Source organism: Trichosurus vulpecula, chromosome 9, assembly GCF_011100635.1.
Source record: "Trichosurus vulpecula isolate mTriVul1 chromosome 9, mTriVul1.pri, whole genome shotgun sequence".
Classification (NCBI taxonomy): Eukaryota; Metazoa; Chordata; class Mammalia; order Diprotodontia; family Phalangeridae; genus Trichosurus; species Trichosurus vulpecula.
Window position 1 is genome coordinate 156515336 of NC_050581.1, and position 17491 is coordinate 156532826.

The 17491-nt window shown below is 35.8% G+C and overlaps 1 protein-coding gene across 2 annotated transcripts in view; it reads right to left on the bottom strand.

The window, feature by feature from the left end:
* GRM7 (glutamate metabotropic receptor 7) overlaps window positions 1-17491 on the bottom strand; it is a 1033386-nt gene that overhangs the window by 65042 nt on the left and 950853 nt on the right. For both annotated transcript variants that reach the window (XM_036739727.1, XM_036739726.1), the window contains exon 9: window positions 3890-4136. In XM_036739727.1, coding sequence (XP_036595622.1) covers window positions 3890-4136 — 247 coding nt within the window. The remainder of the gene's footprint in view (window positions 1-3889; window positions 4137-17491) is intronic.

The window sequence follows — 17491 nt, forward strand, 5'->3', positions numbered from 1 at the left end:
AGAGCAAATGGTATAGAATACATCTCCATTTACTCATGCTGAAGGAAGTTTCTTTTTATATAATTTAAGCTGGCAATTTACCATCCAGCTTAATGCTTCAGATCATTTCTTGACCTTTCTGGTCAAAGGAGAAGGACCCCACAGGTAGACAATTGTATCAATTGTTTAGATAGTTCTGACCAAACACATAACTGACTGAGAATGTCCTAAATAGAGTTTTTATTATCTTCATTAATTAAACATGACTTCCCTTTCCTCAATTCCACATCCTATTTTCTTCTGTATCTAGAGGCATCTTCTTTGAATTTAACTGCTTATCCTCTTATGCTACAAATTGTTTATATTTCTTCCTCACCTCCACTCCAAATTGAAGACCATGAGTGGTGGCAAATATTTCATTTCAACCCATTAGAAGATGGAGGCCTAGACCAACTTTAAGGACAATGATCCAGAAAATGCCTAGCTAACACTGAATCCAGTTTGCTACACTAGAATTAAAATGTGAAACATATTTCAGCAAGAGATTGAGTATAAAAAGTTACTATTATATTATTTTAAAGGATAATACTTTATACTGTTATTTTGCCACTTGGCAGCTTTTGTGGGCTGGGCCATGAGAAACCCCAAGGTTTTGAGGTACATGAATCTCCTACTGGTCTTGGCACATCTCTAATTTCAGGATTTATTATTAATATATTTCTCCCAAATATAATGGAATCTTGTGTAACAGCTGTGTTTGTTTTTAAATGAGTTTTAAGCAGAGAAAGAGTTAAAATGAAAATTCAATTCATCAACTGTTATTTGGTCTACACAATTCCAAGCAGTCACTTTGACTGCCTTTCTTGAACAGATTTTTGGCTGAAATGATGTTATTTTAGCATTATATAAATGCAACCTTATAGGAAAATTAGTCCATAGTCATCTTGAGGAAAGGCATTCTGCAAATCCAAAAAAAGTGGGATCATTATCTTTGATCAGTATACTTCCAAAACATTTCTCAAATTTTGAGGTTAGTCAGCTAGGCCTCTACCTGAGCAGCCTTCCAGAGTACCTTGAACTCTGGTTACTCCTCTCTTTAAACACAACATATAAGTATTAAGATACTTATAGCACACAAAATAAGTTTCTGTCACTAAATACTTCATCTTCCCCAGAAAAAAACAGCACGGAAAAGAACTTGCATTCTATTAGATAAGTACTTACTTGTGAACAAACAAACAAATTAATTAATTAATTTTTAAAAAACCCTGAAGAAGAGGAGATAACCTCTTCATTGAAAGTTTGAAAGAGCTTCAAGGTATAGTCATTGATGATTTTAATCTAATAATAAATAATATATAATAAATATATAAATATATAAATATAGATAATATATAATAAATATATATAAATAATAAATAATAATAAAACATAAGACAAGACTTGTACAAAGAAAGGACATTTCTCACTAAAGTTTAAAGGGCAGTAGAAATATCCTGTAAAATTAGCAAGCCCCTCTAGAACATGGTTTTAAAATTTGTTCATCCTCAGAAATTCGAATTTAATACCACATTGGTGTGTAAGCTTCTTGAAAGCAGGGACGATTTTTCCCTGCCTTTTGGATCCTTAACACTTAACATGGTGTCCTGTCATATATTCCCACTTAACCCTTGTTGACTGCTGCTTGACTGGGAAATCTGGCTTGTGAATGTGTGTTTCTTTAGTATTTTTTGAGATCAGAGGGATAAGTGAGTTACATTGCATTTATGATATTTTTTTTCTTTTTAAAGCTATAATTATTCTCAGTGGTGGAATTGGTTGTATACAACTTAGTATGACATTCCCTAGCATAAAAGTCATAAGATACACTGATATCACTGGTTAATAAATATGGCAGCCGATACCTTCTTTGTGGAAGCTAACTATATGTCTGCCAAGATTTCACTAGGACTGAATGTGTAACGACAGAATCACAACAAAAAGAAGGGAAACCATCAATTAAACAACTATTTGGGGTTGGCGCCATTTGAGATAATCATTTCTCTCTGTTTCCCATATTTCTCCCTTACCTCTCCCAACTTATACCATAACATTGGCCATTTGTTTACTGCATCTCATGGGCAAAAGTCGATTTAATTTATCTCTTATTCTTTCCCTCCCTTCTACATATTAGTGGTATGTTTGTCTTTTGTTCTTACTTCTTGACCTCTTTGCCCTTGAGGCACATTGTTGTTGACTAGTCAGGGTCATACACTTTGATATTTATTACTTTTTCTTTGATCTTATAGATACTTATAATTACTGAAACCAAGTCATTTCCAGGAAACAACTTTAATAAAATGAGAATGACTATGAATAGGGGATATCTTTCAAGCATTATAGGGGCCACAAAGCAAGTAGACTCCATTTTAAAGGAACTTAGTGTTACTTTCAATGCAAAAGAGTATCACTTGTAGTATTGCAAGCTTGTTGAGCCAGCTTATCTCAGAGCATCTTTAGAGACAGCACTAAAATATTCATGCTGCAACACAATTATTTCATGTACTAGACATAATATACAGAGTACTACCCTCTTGTTCTGAGAGATTCAATGTACTTTGTAACTTCCTCTGCCTTGAAATACAGAAATGGTAAAGTACTAGAAAGAATTTGAATTCTGCTTTATGACACTGGTTACAAATACTTATACAGAAAAAGGAAACAAAGTACATTTGTTCTTTGATAAAATTTGCTTTCTTATTTAACAAGGTAGCAATGATCAGGATGAGGAGGTACTCTGTAGATCAGGACCTACTACATTTCATTCACAAATCCATCCCTATTCGAGACAGAAGTTTGCTTCTATGGATCTAACCATTTTATGGATCCAATTCATTTTTTTTCCAAAATGATAGAAATGATCTTACTTAACCTACAAGCTCTAAATATATTATGTATCATCTTGGGTATGAGATTACTTCTTCAGAAATTTAAGGTCTATTGTTGTAGAAAACAGCCATTAATACAAAAAGAGTAGCATCTTCCATTTGGTAATGGCAGTAATGTCTTGACATGTTCCCTTAGATGTAGCATCTGTCCATACTTGGGGACTTGGGGACATGACTAATGAATAATAGCTTTAAAAATCTCCTTCCTCAATAGCTTGATAGAAAAAGGAAGCTAAGCACTGCTGTTTTCAAATACATCAACCTGATCCCTAAAGTTTTATTTCACTTTGGTTGAAGAATTATGTCTTCTGATGGGAAGAAGCCAAGAATCATCTATATTGAACCAAGAGATGTGTTTATGTCATTTTGTCCTAATAATATGAATACAAATAAATAATAGCTGTTATTATTAACAATACACATTAAGGTTTGCAAAGTACCTGACGAGTATCTCATTTTATCCCGACAACATCCTGGGGAGGTAGGCACTATTATTATTCCCCTTACGCAGATGAAACTGAGGTTGATAAAAAGTAAATGACTCAATTAGGGTCACATGGAGAGTAGATATATGAGGAAGGATCTGAACTCAGGTCTACCTGATTCTAAGGTGTGTACTCTATCCACTGCACCACTTAGCTCTCTGGTAAAATGTCTGGAATTCTCCACTTAGAGAAACATACTCATTAGAAAGAAATTGGGGGCTGGAGGATGGAGCTAATGAAGATGTACAAGGTGATTACACAGAATTCAAAGTTTCTTCCCTCCAGGCAAAAGTGAAGGAAGTGGGAAAAATTTAAAAATAAAATGGGTGAACATCAGAAAGGTAACAGCTGCCAACCTCTGAGGAGAAACCAACACTGCAAATAAAACTCTGAGGGGGACAAACTATATGCAATTAAAAAAAAATCAAACAAACATTTCTTCCCGATTTCGTGAAGCAAGAGCAAAAGAATGGAGAGAAGAAAATGCACGATACTTACTATTTGGGTCTACATTTTCACAGAGCTCTGTTTTTGCTTCTCCATTGGGCCTATCACTGGGTTTGTGTGAGAGCCGAGATGACATGGTGGCTGCTGTGACGACGGCTTTGAAGCTGCGTTTCCTTTTCTGGACATTCAGCTCAGGATGGAAAATGATGATGTACACTTTCGGCATGTAGAGCATCCCCAGCGCCACTGATGCACTTAAGTTCATGGATATAGTAAGTGTGGTAGTTTGTATGTAGAGCTAGGAGACACAACACATAAGACACTATTACAAATCAAATGACTGCAGAATACATCTTAGCTCTGAAGAGTGATTGGCCACGGTTATTAAACATATCATGGCGACAATTAATCAAATATGGGTCTTTATCAAAATAACTGAAGTCTTTGGTGCTTACCTAATACTATAAAAATATACAGTAATTCCATTTCCTTCTATATGTTGTGTACATATATGGGCTGCTGATCTCTGTCTCTGTCTTTATCTCTTTCTCTCTGTCTTTGTCTCCATCTGTCTCTTTCTCTGTCTTTTAATCATCCCAAACTCTCTTGAGAAATATGCTGTGATAGTACAGTCTGAAATCTAGTGTGCAAACCTCCTTTCATCCCACTTCTTTTAGAGTCTGGTCTTTTTGCTGCCATGTGATTTTCATTATTAGTTTTCCTAGTTCAACAAAGCAATCTTTGATAGTCGAATAAGTAAATATATACGCATATATACATATATGTATACGTATATGTATACACACACACACACACACACACACACACACACACACACATATATATATATATATATATATATATATATATATATATATATATATATAGTGAGAGAGAGAGAAATGTCATTTTTATTACCCATTAACAATTAATATGTTCTCCAATAACTTAGGTCTGACTTTATTTCTAAAAATGGTGGCTTGTAGTGGTAGTGACATAGATCTTGTATATGTCTTAGTAAGTAGACTCCCAAGTATTTTATATATTTTATAGTTTTTTTGAATGATTTTTCTATCTCTTTTTGTTGGGATTTACTGGTATTATTTAGAAATGATGGTTTTGTGCGAATTCACTCTAAGGCCTGTGACCTTGCAGAAGATATTATCGGTTGAATAATTTTTAGTTGACTGATCAGATTCGAGTACACGATAATGTCATCTGCAAAATGTGACATTTTGCTTCTTCTTTCCTTATGCTTATTTCCTTAATTTATTTTTGTTGTCTAACTGGTAAAGCCAGCATTTCTAGTGCTGTGTCCTTGATGTCCTTGTTCAACCTCTGATTTCATTGGAAAAGATTCTCATCTATCTTAGCTACATATGGCACTAACTCTTGGCTTTAGAAATATCCTATTTATAAGTATTTTAAGGAAAGATCTCTTTATTCTTATTTTTCTAGGGCTTTTAACAGAAAGGAGCATTGTACTTTTTCTAAAGCATTTTGTATATCTACTGATATGAGTATATAATTTTGTTAAATGGATTAATATGTTTAATGGATTTTGTAATTTTCTAATATTAACTTGCATCCCTGATATAAATCCAACCTTGTCATAGGTTGTAATCTTTTGATATGGTTGTCTTAGCCTCTTTGTTAACACCTTATTTAAAATTTCTGCTTCTAAGTTTATTAAGGATATTGGTCTATAGTTTTCTTTTCTGTTTTAACTCTCTCTGATTTATGTATCATATCTGTGTCACAGAAGGAATTTGGTAGCTCTCTTCTTCTCTTTATAAACAATTATGCAACATTTGAATTAATTGTTCTTTGAATGTTTGGTAAAATTCATTTTGATTCCATCTGTTTCAGGAGTTGTTTTCTTCAGAAATTAATTTATGCCCTGTTCAATTTCTTCTTTTGAAATTAGGTTGATTAAATTTTCTATTTATTATTCTGTTAATCTGAATATTTTGTAATTATCATTCACTTCACTTAAGTTGTTAGTTTTATTGTTATATTGTTGGTCAAACAAGTTTCTAATCATATCTTATATTTCTTCATTTATTTTGAATTCTCCTTTTTCATTTTGATACTGTTTATTTGATTTTACTTTTCTTTCAATTAAGTTAGCTAATGATTTATTGACTTAAAAACACCTCATTTTATTTATTAACATATTTTTTAAAATTTTGTATATCTTTTTTGATTTGTAGAATTTCTATTTTGATGTTTAAGTAAGGTTTTTAAATTTGTTGGTTTTCTAGTATTTCCTGCATTCCCAATTTATTGATCTGTTCCTTATCTCTTTTTTAAACAAAATATTCAGAGATAGACATTTTCTCTTAAGGACTATTTGGCTGCATCCCAAAAATGTTGGTATGTAATGTCATGTCCTTATCTTTAATGAAATTATTTCTCATTTTTATGATTTGTTCTTGACCCCTCAATTCTTTAGGACAAAATTATGTAGTCTCCCATTTTAATACTTTTTCAGTAGCCTTTAGTTAATATGATTTTTATTGCATTGTGTCAACTGACAAAACTACTAGAAAAATCAGATATCACATGGAAGAAATTAGATTTATATCAAAGATCCCACACATTAAAAATCAAGAAAAGCTAAAAATGGATACCAAATGGAGAGGAAAGGTCATATTATAAGACAATTAGAAAAAAGAAAGAATCATCTATTATATCTGTGGATGGGAAGAAAAGTTCATGATCAAATATAGATAAAGATAGAGAAGGAATAGAGAAGATTACAGAAGAGAAAGTAGATGATTTTGATTACATAAAACAAAGGGCTTTGCACAACAAATCCATAAAGTAAGATCAAAAGAGAATAACTAACTGGGAGAAATAAATCTTTGCAGCAAAATTTCTTTGATAGAGGTCTCATTTCCAAGGTTCATTTCCATGTAGCTATATCAGGGTCTGATTCAAATTTATAAGAATAAGAGCCATTCCCAGGTGATAAATGGTGTGAGGATATGAATAGACAATTCTCCAGGGAGGACTCCCAAGTTATCTAAAGCCATAGGAAAAAAAATGCTTCAAATAACTACTATTTCAAGAAATGCATATTAAAGCTGTTCTCAGATTCTTCCTTACACACTTCAGACTGGCAAAGATGATAAGAAAAAAATCATATATGGTAGAGGGGCGCTGGAGAAACAAGCACATTGACATACTTTTGGTGAATCTGTGAATAGGTACAAACATGCTGGAAGAAAAAAAAAATGGAATGATATCCAAAAAGTTACTAAACATTGCATGCCCTTTGAACCAGTTATATCACTGTGAGGTCTATACTCCCTAGAGATCAAAAAGAAGAAAAGGGGCCTTTTGTAGTGGCAAAAAATAACCCCTGAAAATTGAAGAGATGCCCTTCAACTGAAGAATTGGTGAATAAGTAATATCATGGAATATTATTGTGCTATAAGAAATGAGGAAAGATGATTTGAAAGAGACATGGAAAGAATTGTATGAATCGAAATAGTGTGAAATGAACATATCCAGAAGAATAATTTATACCATAATATCAATATTATAAAAATTAATAATTCAGAGGATTTTTATAAACTGATGAAGAATGAAATGCACAGAACCAGAAAAACTATATATCAATATCTATATCTACACACATATACGTGTATATACATACATATAAACATTGTAAAAACAATTTAAAAAATTATAATAACTATAATAAAATGACCATTTGTAATTCTATAATGAAGAAATACACTATCCCTCTCCTGATGGAATATTATATACACTTTTGGATTGATTCCATGTATTTTAGTTTTTATTTTTGCAAAAAAGCCCCTCTATATGTGTATATATACTTATACACACACATATATGTATACATATATATGTATGTGTGTGTGTGTGGTGTATATATATATATATATATATATATATATATATATATATATATATATATATATATATTTAACAGAAAAGCCTGTCTGGAGACAAGACAGAAATCAGATAGATTAATTTTATTTAATCATAATGAGGACATTTTTTAATCATTTCCATTTTTAGATTAGAACTTAATTCCATTAATAAATGGAATTCTGGGTGATGACTCTTCCTCTACAAATGTAGGTTGGCACCTGATTTGCAACTCATAGTCATAGACAGTTGTCTGGGAATCTGAGAGGTTAACTAACTTGTGCAGTCACACAGCCAATGTGGGTGAGGGGCAGGACTTAACCTTTGGCTTTCCTGGCTCAGAGGCCAGTTCTGTAGGCATTACCTTATGTCATATGACAACTCTTAGTTCCTGCTATTTGTCATTCAATCTTCATTAAGTTGCAATGAATTAGATGCATGAAATCTTTTAGTAATGTCTATTTTTTCTGGAATTAAGGGAGGGAGGGGGATAAACCTTACGTGGTCTTATATGTGGTACCTTTATTTTATCCCTTCCTTTTTGCCTTCAATTTACATAGTAATAGAGCATTCAGAGTAGCACATAATAAATTCTAGAAGATACTCAAATACTTAATATTCAAAAATTTAAAACTTAGAAGTTTCTAAAAAGCCATGCACAATTCTGTGGCCTCAACTACTGCATCATACTTTTTTTTTTTTCAGTTGGGTAAGTATATCATAAGAAATTCAGTTTGTTCCCAAAGACAAAAGACCTCAATGAATCCTCCATGAGCACAATTAGAATGAGACAGTGGAATCATTTCCCAGATTCCACAAGCTTCTTGGGCAAATCCATAGTAGTAGCAGCAGTAGCAGCAGCAGCAGTAGTAGTAGTAATAGTAGTAACAACTAGTACTTTACAAATGCCATAGCAACAACCTCAAGAATTAGGTATTATAATTATCCCCATTTTACAGTTGAAGAAATTGAGGCAAACAGAGGTTAAGTGACTTTTTAAAGGTTATGTAGCTAGTAAGGGCCTGAGGCTGCATTTGAATTCAGGTCTTCCTAATTCTAGGTCCAGTTGCTTCATATAGCTATGGTAAATAGAGGAACTGGAAATGCTGAGTATTTTCATTTCTTTGTATTGTGCACTAAAAAAAATAGCCGTATAAATTTCCAACTTGGTTTTGATGCTCACTTTTTGGTAGTCTGCATACAATCTTTTAATCATTGTGTGACTCCTCCTTGTCGACTGTAAAATGAGGATAATAATTCTTGTCCTGCTTTCGAAGGATATGAGCACTATTTCATATTCAGACTTGCAAAGCACTGAGTTGCCTTTGGTGGCCATTGGGTAGTGTCTTACTTAATGATTAATCTTTATGAATTCTAATTAATCATCTCTTTGAGATGATATTTTTGACCTTACAAAAACAAAACAAAACAACCTTGTTGATTCTACTTTGATAACACATTTCACAGGAACAGCTAGGTGGTGCAGTGAGTAGAGCCCTGGCCCTGGAGTCAGGAGGACCTGATTTCAAATCCGGCCTCAGACACTTGACACACTTACTAGCTGTGTGACCTTGGGCAAGTCACTTAACCCCAATTGCCTTGCCTTCCCCACTCCGAAAAAAAAAAAAGATAATACATTTCACATCTACTTCATCCACTCTATTCCTCTTGCCACTACCCTCTGGCCTGAATTCCAGGAGCGGCCTCCTATTGGTTTTTTCCTGGCCTTGCTCTCTCCTGCCCCCTCTCCTTCTTACCCTCTACAAGTCACTCATCATACTGCTGCCAGGCTAATCTTCTTGCACAGAGATGGGATGCTTCCATCCCACTGATCCAAAGTTTCCAAACAATCAAGAAGATCCATCAATGAACATTTACTAAGTACCAATTTTGTGCCCAGGGACTGTGCTAGATACAGAGGACACAGACACATGGGAATTAATTCCTATGGTCAGAGAACTTATTGGGAGAAATAATAAATACACATGTTAAGTACGTATATTAAATATATACAAAAGGAATTCAAGGCAATTTATGGGAGAGGAACCAGCGACTGATCCCCAAAGGCTTCATGAAGAAAGTAGCACTTGAGCTAAGCCTTAAAGGAAACTCATGATTCTGAGAGGTGAAGATGGGATGGGGGAGCTGTAGCTTGTGGAGAATGGAGATGGAATACCATATGAAAGGGACAACAAGAAGGTCAGTTTGGCTAGATTGTAGATAGAGAGTTCGGTATAATAAGCTTGGAAAGGTGGGATGATGATGGATTAATTAGGGAATCAACAATAAAAAAAATGAAACAGATTTTGTCCTCTGGGAGTTGACAGTTGACATTCTAGGTGGAGTATTCTTAGTTGACTTCCTCTTTTTGCCTGAGCAGTAATCTCCCTGTCTGGGCCCTGACATAATAACTTGTCCCTGTCTCACTACCATTTAGTTAATAAATTAATACTTCTAAAATACAAATTGGATCCTAGAGGTGATCAAAACCTTTTACGGATTCCATTTTGACTAAAGAAATAAAATACAAATACATTTAGGGCACTCCACACTGGAGCACCAAATCATTTTTTCCAGACTTACTCCCCCTCACATTCAGTGTGGCACCACTCCATTGGCCTTGACTTTTTTCATATTATTCCTCTTTATGGGTCCTGTGCCTGAGCCAAGCCTAACTAGACACATCAGCCACTTAGTAACAGTGATGTATTTTTACATCGAAATAAGCTTTGCATGGTACTTTACATATGTCATCAAGCTTGATTCCCCATAACAACCCTCTGATCTCTTAGGGTCTTACTTTCCTTATTTGTAAAATGGTGAATGGGCTGAAAAGTTCCTTTCAGCTCTAAGTCTATGTGTTTACAGACGATCCCTCATCTTTTCCTGTACTTCCTCACTTCTCAATATCCCCATGAGCTATATCCCCAGTCCAGAATGCACTCCCTTAAAATCTCTGCCTAATCCTTAATCCTTAACTTTCTTCAAGGCCCAGCTCAGGTAGTATATGAACCTTTCCTTGAGGGTCCCCAGACAAAGTCATCACTCCCTCATATTTTGTAGACTACTTTACATCTCTCCTTCACTCTTTTCATATTGTATATACCACATGTCATTTTTACTTTTTTCCCATGGAATTTCCATTTGGAAAAGGACCTCAGAGGTTATATTGTCCAACCTATATCAGAAAAAGACTCTGCCTTAATTCACTTACCAGCTGATCATTCTGCCTTTCTTTGACTGTTTATAATGAAAATGGAATCCAGCTTTTCTTGAAGCAGCCAGTTCTACAATTGTATGCTTCTAAATTAGTAGGAAGCCCTTGCTGATGTCAGGAGTAGATTGCACTTTTTGAATCTTTCCACCCATTGCTCCTAGTTCTGCCTCTTCCATATATCATTTTTTCAGTACCTCTCTTAAACTGCTAGTTCCTGGAAGAAAGTGACTCTAATCCTTTAAAAAAATCTGTTCATCCCTCCTAAGCACAATGCACACAGGAGATACTTAAAAAGTGTTTGTCAGAATGAATGTGGATTGCTTAAATATAGTAGAAGAAAAATACAAAAAGAGTTCATAATTTCACATAAAATCTCCATTTTTCCTGTTTGTTGATTATTAAAATCATGAAAAAATTTTAAAGCAAATTGAATACTTACATGTTTAATTTGTATTACAGTTATTTGCTTGGATGTCCACAGTATAAAGTACTATAAAATACAGGGGTAAGGGAAATTTCTTATCTAAACTTTGTATCCTGCCTTGAATACTAAAACACTTAATGAATGTGGAATGAATTGAAGTGGGAAAGTATTACTAAATATTCACTGTTTTGATTTAAAATCCACCATTTGGATTTCTAATGTGCACAAATCACCCGCTTTGGCTATTGGAGACCAGTCTGTGGAATATACCAATATATAGCAATGTCAAAAAAAAAAGGCTACATAACTACCTTCCTAAATTCCACTTCAAGAATTCTAAATATTAAAGTAACTACTTGATATCTGTTTCAACAATTCGGCTAGCAGCTGTTGTGGGGATGCAAGACCAACACAAGCCCAACAACAAGAATGATACCAAAGCCCATCTTCTTTTATCTGCTTTACTAAGGAAAGCAGCATTAAGGGGTTAACAAGCTTACTTTAATCCAGCATACAAATACCATTCACTTAGTTCATGGGAAAAAGTCAGCACTCTGAACTTCAGAGCAAATACAAACAAATTACAAACATCGACAGACAGACCAAATACAATTCACAGTTACCAACATCTAACTTCAGCCCGGGAGCTCATAACAAGGGCTGGCCCAGAGTCGTGCACCACCACGGTTATGGCTAAGAGCTCCAAAAAAGAGAAAGCAAACCCCTGATTTTATATCTTTTTCAGGGTCAAGGGTGAGTCACACAAGTGACTCACCCCTGTGACCTGAAATCGTCACAAAGAGGCGACTTAACTCAAGTGGTTTAAAAGCCTCTGATGTCCCAAACATGCCACTCAAACCCATGTAAACTAGGCCCTCCCCTGAGGCAAGGAGGTCACCAAGGACTCCCAACCTTATCAAGGAAACAAAGGCCAAACTCTTCCAGGGCACTTGGGTGAACTGAGTGCTAAGAGCCCATTTTGATTGCCAACACAACATCCAAGATTTCAAATCATTATTTTATTTTTGAGGAATTCATTTGCCAAATTCATGAACTTAGCAATCACAATGTTGGAGTCAACTCCAAGGATCATAGGAACCTTAGAAGAAGGGACCTTAGATCTAATCTAATACAGCTCTTCCTCAGTTTATTGATGAACCAAGGCTCAGAGGAACTGTGTCTGGCCCAAAGTCACAGAGGTAGTAAGTAGCAAAGAGGCTTAATAAAACTTGGCAAGTTATGTTTAAACTTCCAAGTTCCTTCACTTTATTTCTTTATGATTTCATTGCTGTGAGTACTCTCTATGGGCATAGAAATCAACCCCTCTTAACCTTAGTATTTGGTTTTCATAAGTTGTTGGGGCCAAAAGTGTACCAACTGTCAGTCAGCCTTCTGGTAATAAACCTTTAAACTTGAGTAGCCTGATCCTTATACCAACAGCCACAGGGCCTGTTGTGGGACTAGGACGTGAACATTTTCCAGTCATAGAATTCATCAGAATTTTCACTCTGATGGTGTGGCCAGAGCTGTGAGCTAGCACTTTTGCTGCTTAGGGCAAGCAGAATGAAAACAATTGCAGAAGGTAGAGGTAGGGAGGGGAGAAGACCCAATTAATTAATCAATCAAAATTAGCTCTTAAGGGAAGAGTATCAGTTCTTCCCATGCTACCTCCCACCCACCAGATGGCACACCCTGGCTACACTAGAAAAGCGATAGAATAGGAAGGTGTTATTCTTTCTCATTGTTTTAGCTCCAAGCATGGTAGGCAGAAGAAAAGTAAAGATGCTGTGTAACCCAGTTTTTGAGGACCATCATCATAATAATAGCTGATAATTAAATACTTAAATAGCATCTTAGGGTTTACATTTTTTTTTTTATATTAACCCACTTGATCCTAGCAAGAGCCATGCAAGTTTAGGCTTTTAACCTCCTTTTTATGAGTAAGAAAATGGAGGCTTAGAGAAGTTAGGGGACTAGCCTGGGGTCACAGAGCAAATAATGTCTAAGGAAGGAAGCTAGTGGTATGGCATGCCTATCTAAAATGGCCAGCCTCTAAAATCCCAAGTAAAGGAATATTTTTCAGCTTTCTTATGTTAATATCATGTAGCTAGGACCTTGGTAAGTAATCAATTCCATAAAAAGACTGAAGTTATTCTCTAAGGGTGTTGATGGCAAGTTTCCTCTATGCTTACATAAAGACCAACAGAATTTGGGATTTGAAGGGCCCCAGGAGCATCCTTTATTCCCCAGCAATGACAACAAAACTAACCACAACATCCAATCTCATCTTTATGGGTTCAACAATGATGACTCCCAGCGATCTCTGCAGATACTCCATCATGCAGTAAAGTTACTATTGAATTATCTCAGGATCTGCCTGTTTTCTCCTTTCCTCAAAGAAACACAGGTATCCTGATTACAATACTTTTAGCATTGTAGGACTATTCAAATGTCAGGGGGTGTGGCATGTGGCATGAGAAGTCAAGAGCGACTGAGAAACTTCCCCTATTTCCCAAGATACTGTAGGGTGAACTTACAATGAGGCCTGTCAATTTTACCTTCATAACATCTCTCACTTTTCTCCTTTGATACTAGTCATCATCACTTCAAGCCTATACTATCTCAGTAGCAGGCTGGTTGCTCTCCCTCCCACAAGTCCATCCTCACTGCTGTCTATTCCCCTCTTGTTTGTCACTTCCATCTCCCTACAGTGCAGGCCTCACCATCTCACCCCTCTACACAATTAACTCCAGTGCTTCCCTATTACCTCTGTGATCAAATAGAAAATCTTCTCTTTTTGGCATTTAAATCCCTTCATAACCTTTACCCTGACCTTTTCCTCCCTTTCCACTCTTCTTATGCCTCGGCACACTTCCACATACTCTGGGATCCAACAAGGCTGGCCTATTTGCTGTTCAACAAACAAGGACGCCCTATCTCCCAAATTCAGACATTTTCCCTGTCTATCCCTTGTGCTTAGAATGCTCTCCTTCCTCATCTCTGCCTCCTGGATTCCCTGACTTTCTTCAAGTTCTGGATAAAATCCGATCTCCTACAAGAGGCCTCTCTTGATCTGGTTGATTATTTTCTGTATATATCTTGTTTGTAAATAGTTGCTTCCCTCATAAGATTACGAGCTCCTTGAGAGCAAGGACTATCATTTTTTTTTTCTGTGTGTGTCCCCAGCACTTAGCAGGTACCTGCAACTGTTTAATAAATGTTTATCTACTGACTAACTGATAGGCTTGTATCTAGGGATTGCCAACAGAGGCAGTAGTTAGTCATATCCTTTGGAAACAGATAACTGTACAAGAAATTGGACTGGATTGTAACCATGGATACATAAACCTGACCTGCCCAATCTCATTTAGATTTTTACTTAATCTTTGTAACTAACCCCCACCATAAAGTTGCAAAACCCTGCTATGGTATCATGTGTCCAGTAGTCCATTTATGAAACTGTAAGAATCTCTCTGGCACTGCCAATTTGGGGTCGCTGAATATCATTTTGCTTTCCTTCATTTCATCCTGTCTGATTTTGGTGAATTTGTGATCACTGATCACACATTTAGATGTGAAAAGGATTTAAAAGTTATTTAGACCAATTTAATCATTTTATAGATAGACCCAGAGAAGCTAAGAAGCATCATTATCATTGTCTTGCACATTTCTGTTGGCATCCTTCAAGGCTCTGTCCTGGGCACTCTATCAATACCTCTTTCCCTCTATTCTAAGAGGTATATCTCCATGATGAAAATACATAATTTATAGTAGATGAAAAGATAACATCTCAAATATCAAAAGCAACAAAATACTTGTTTTAAGTGATACCTTCATTTATTTTTTTCAACTTCTTCTGCTCTATTGGTTACCAAGAATTCAGTAACCTTTATGTAGATGAATCTCAAAATTTTATGTTCAATAAAATCAATACCTGTGCCTCCTTCACATTTTCCTGTTTCATTAAGGACACTACCATTCTTCCGTCACCAAGGTTCAAAGCCTTAGAATTGTCCTTGACTCTTTCCTTTCCCTCACTGTCCCATATTCAGTAGCCAAGGACTATCAATTCTATCTCCACAATCTTGCTTAAATAAGTCTTGTTCTCATTACTACCACAGTTACCACTCAAGTCCAGCCTCTTATCACCTCTCAAGTAGACCACTTTAATAGCCTTGTAATTGTCCTCCCTGCTTCTAGACTCCCCCTCCTCCAACTGTTCTCAATATAGCTGCCTAATTGATCTTTATAAAACACAGGTCTGACCATTTCAAAATCTTCAAAGCCTCCACACGCACACATAGAGTAAAATACGAAACCCTAAACTTGACATGTAAAGTTGTCCAAAATTTAGCTTCCATCTAACATTTCAATCTTAATTCCCTTATTAATTTAGAACCTGTTCTAGTCATTCTGGCCCAAAAATTGTTATGCTTTATCCATACAAGAAATTCTACCCCTTGCCTCCATACTTTTGCACAGGTGACTCCCCTTATCTGAAATGGATCACCTCCTCCCTTCTATCTCATAGAATCCTTTCATTTCTTCAAAGAACAGCTCTTTTCTGATCCTTCCCAGTTGTTTTCTGACCCATCTAGAAATTACTTTGTATTTCCCTGTTAAGATCCTAGGATCTCTGAGGTTACTTCCAGTTCTCAGCTCTAAATTCATGATCCCATAGTCATAGGATCTTGTCTGCTAAATTCTCAATAGAGTCATGATCCAACTCTGCTTGTTTGGGAGTCAATGTGAATTGACTGGGGGAAAGAGATTCCCTCTCCCCATTCCCTTTCCTTTAGTTACAGATTTAGAGCTGGTTGGGACACTAGAGATCATCTAGTCCAACTCCTTCATTTTACAGATGTGAAAACGGATAAGTCTCATAGCTTACTATCTGTGTTCCTCTATTCTACCAGGAAAAAATTAAGTCCTTGAAGGTAGGTCTGTTTTATTTTTGCATTTATGTCCATAGTCCCTGGCATACTGACATAAGGGTACATAGCAGATGTTTAATGTGTTTGTTAATTGATTTGCCCCAAATCACAGAGTTAGTAAGTCACAGAGCTTAAATCTGACTCCAGACCCTGGGCTCTTTCCATTGTCTCCAAATACTGGTAATATTGTTTCCCCAGATATCATCTTTTAATGGAACTAATTTCAGCCTTAGGAGGGGGATATGTTCATATTCTACTCCACAATGAAGAAGATACTAAAATTATCTGGTCACTGTCTATGACCCATTGGTCAATTTTTGTCACAAATTCCTGAAATCAGAGGTTCTGCTAAAAAGAACATACGCATGCACGCGCTCACACAAACACACACACACACACACACGCACGCACACACACACACACACACACGCAATCTGTTCTGAGCAGGAATGGAGTTTCCCAGAAGATATGAATTTGAATTTGCATGTGCCTGATAAAAGGAGCTGTCTGCCAGCTGCTGAATATATAATAAACAGTGAAAGTAACAGATAAAGACAAAAGCCCATTGAATTGATGAATTCCTTCACAAGTGCTTCAGAACACATTTTTAAAAGCTCATCTCAGACTCTCCACACACTTTCAACTTAAAACTGCCCTGCTGGTCTTCACTGCTCATTGGGGGGAAAAAAACCCTGCATTAACATGAGGCCATTCAAGGTCTTTGACAATGTCCTCTACTCTTCATTTCCCAGACTCCTCCTTTGAAAAGAAGTTTCTATGTCACCATCTAACAGTCAACTCAGAAAAGGAGCAGTAAGGTGTCAAAGAAAACTTGTGTTTGGTTATTTTTTTTCTGGCATCATAGGTAAATCAGAGTAAAATTTCCTACTTATTACAGTTGGTTATAAAAAAGAAAAGGATGGGAAGATGAGAGGAGAGGAGAGGAAAGGAGGAGAAGGGAGGGAAGGGAAGGAGAGGAGGAGAGGGAAAGGGAAGATTCAGCTTCTTAAAGTAGTGTTTCTCAGTCACTGGGGAGTAGAATTATATGATAGTCCCCACTTCCCCATCCCAACAGAAAATAATCATGGGTCATGTGTGACATGTAATTTCATTTTTAAGTAGCAACTTTTTTTAATTTGACATTTTTTCAATACTTCTTAAATCTTTTAGAGCAT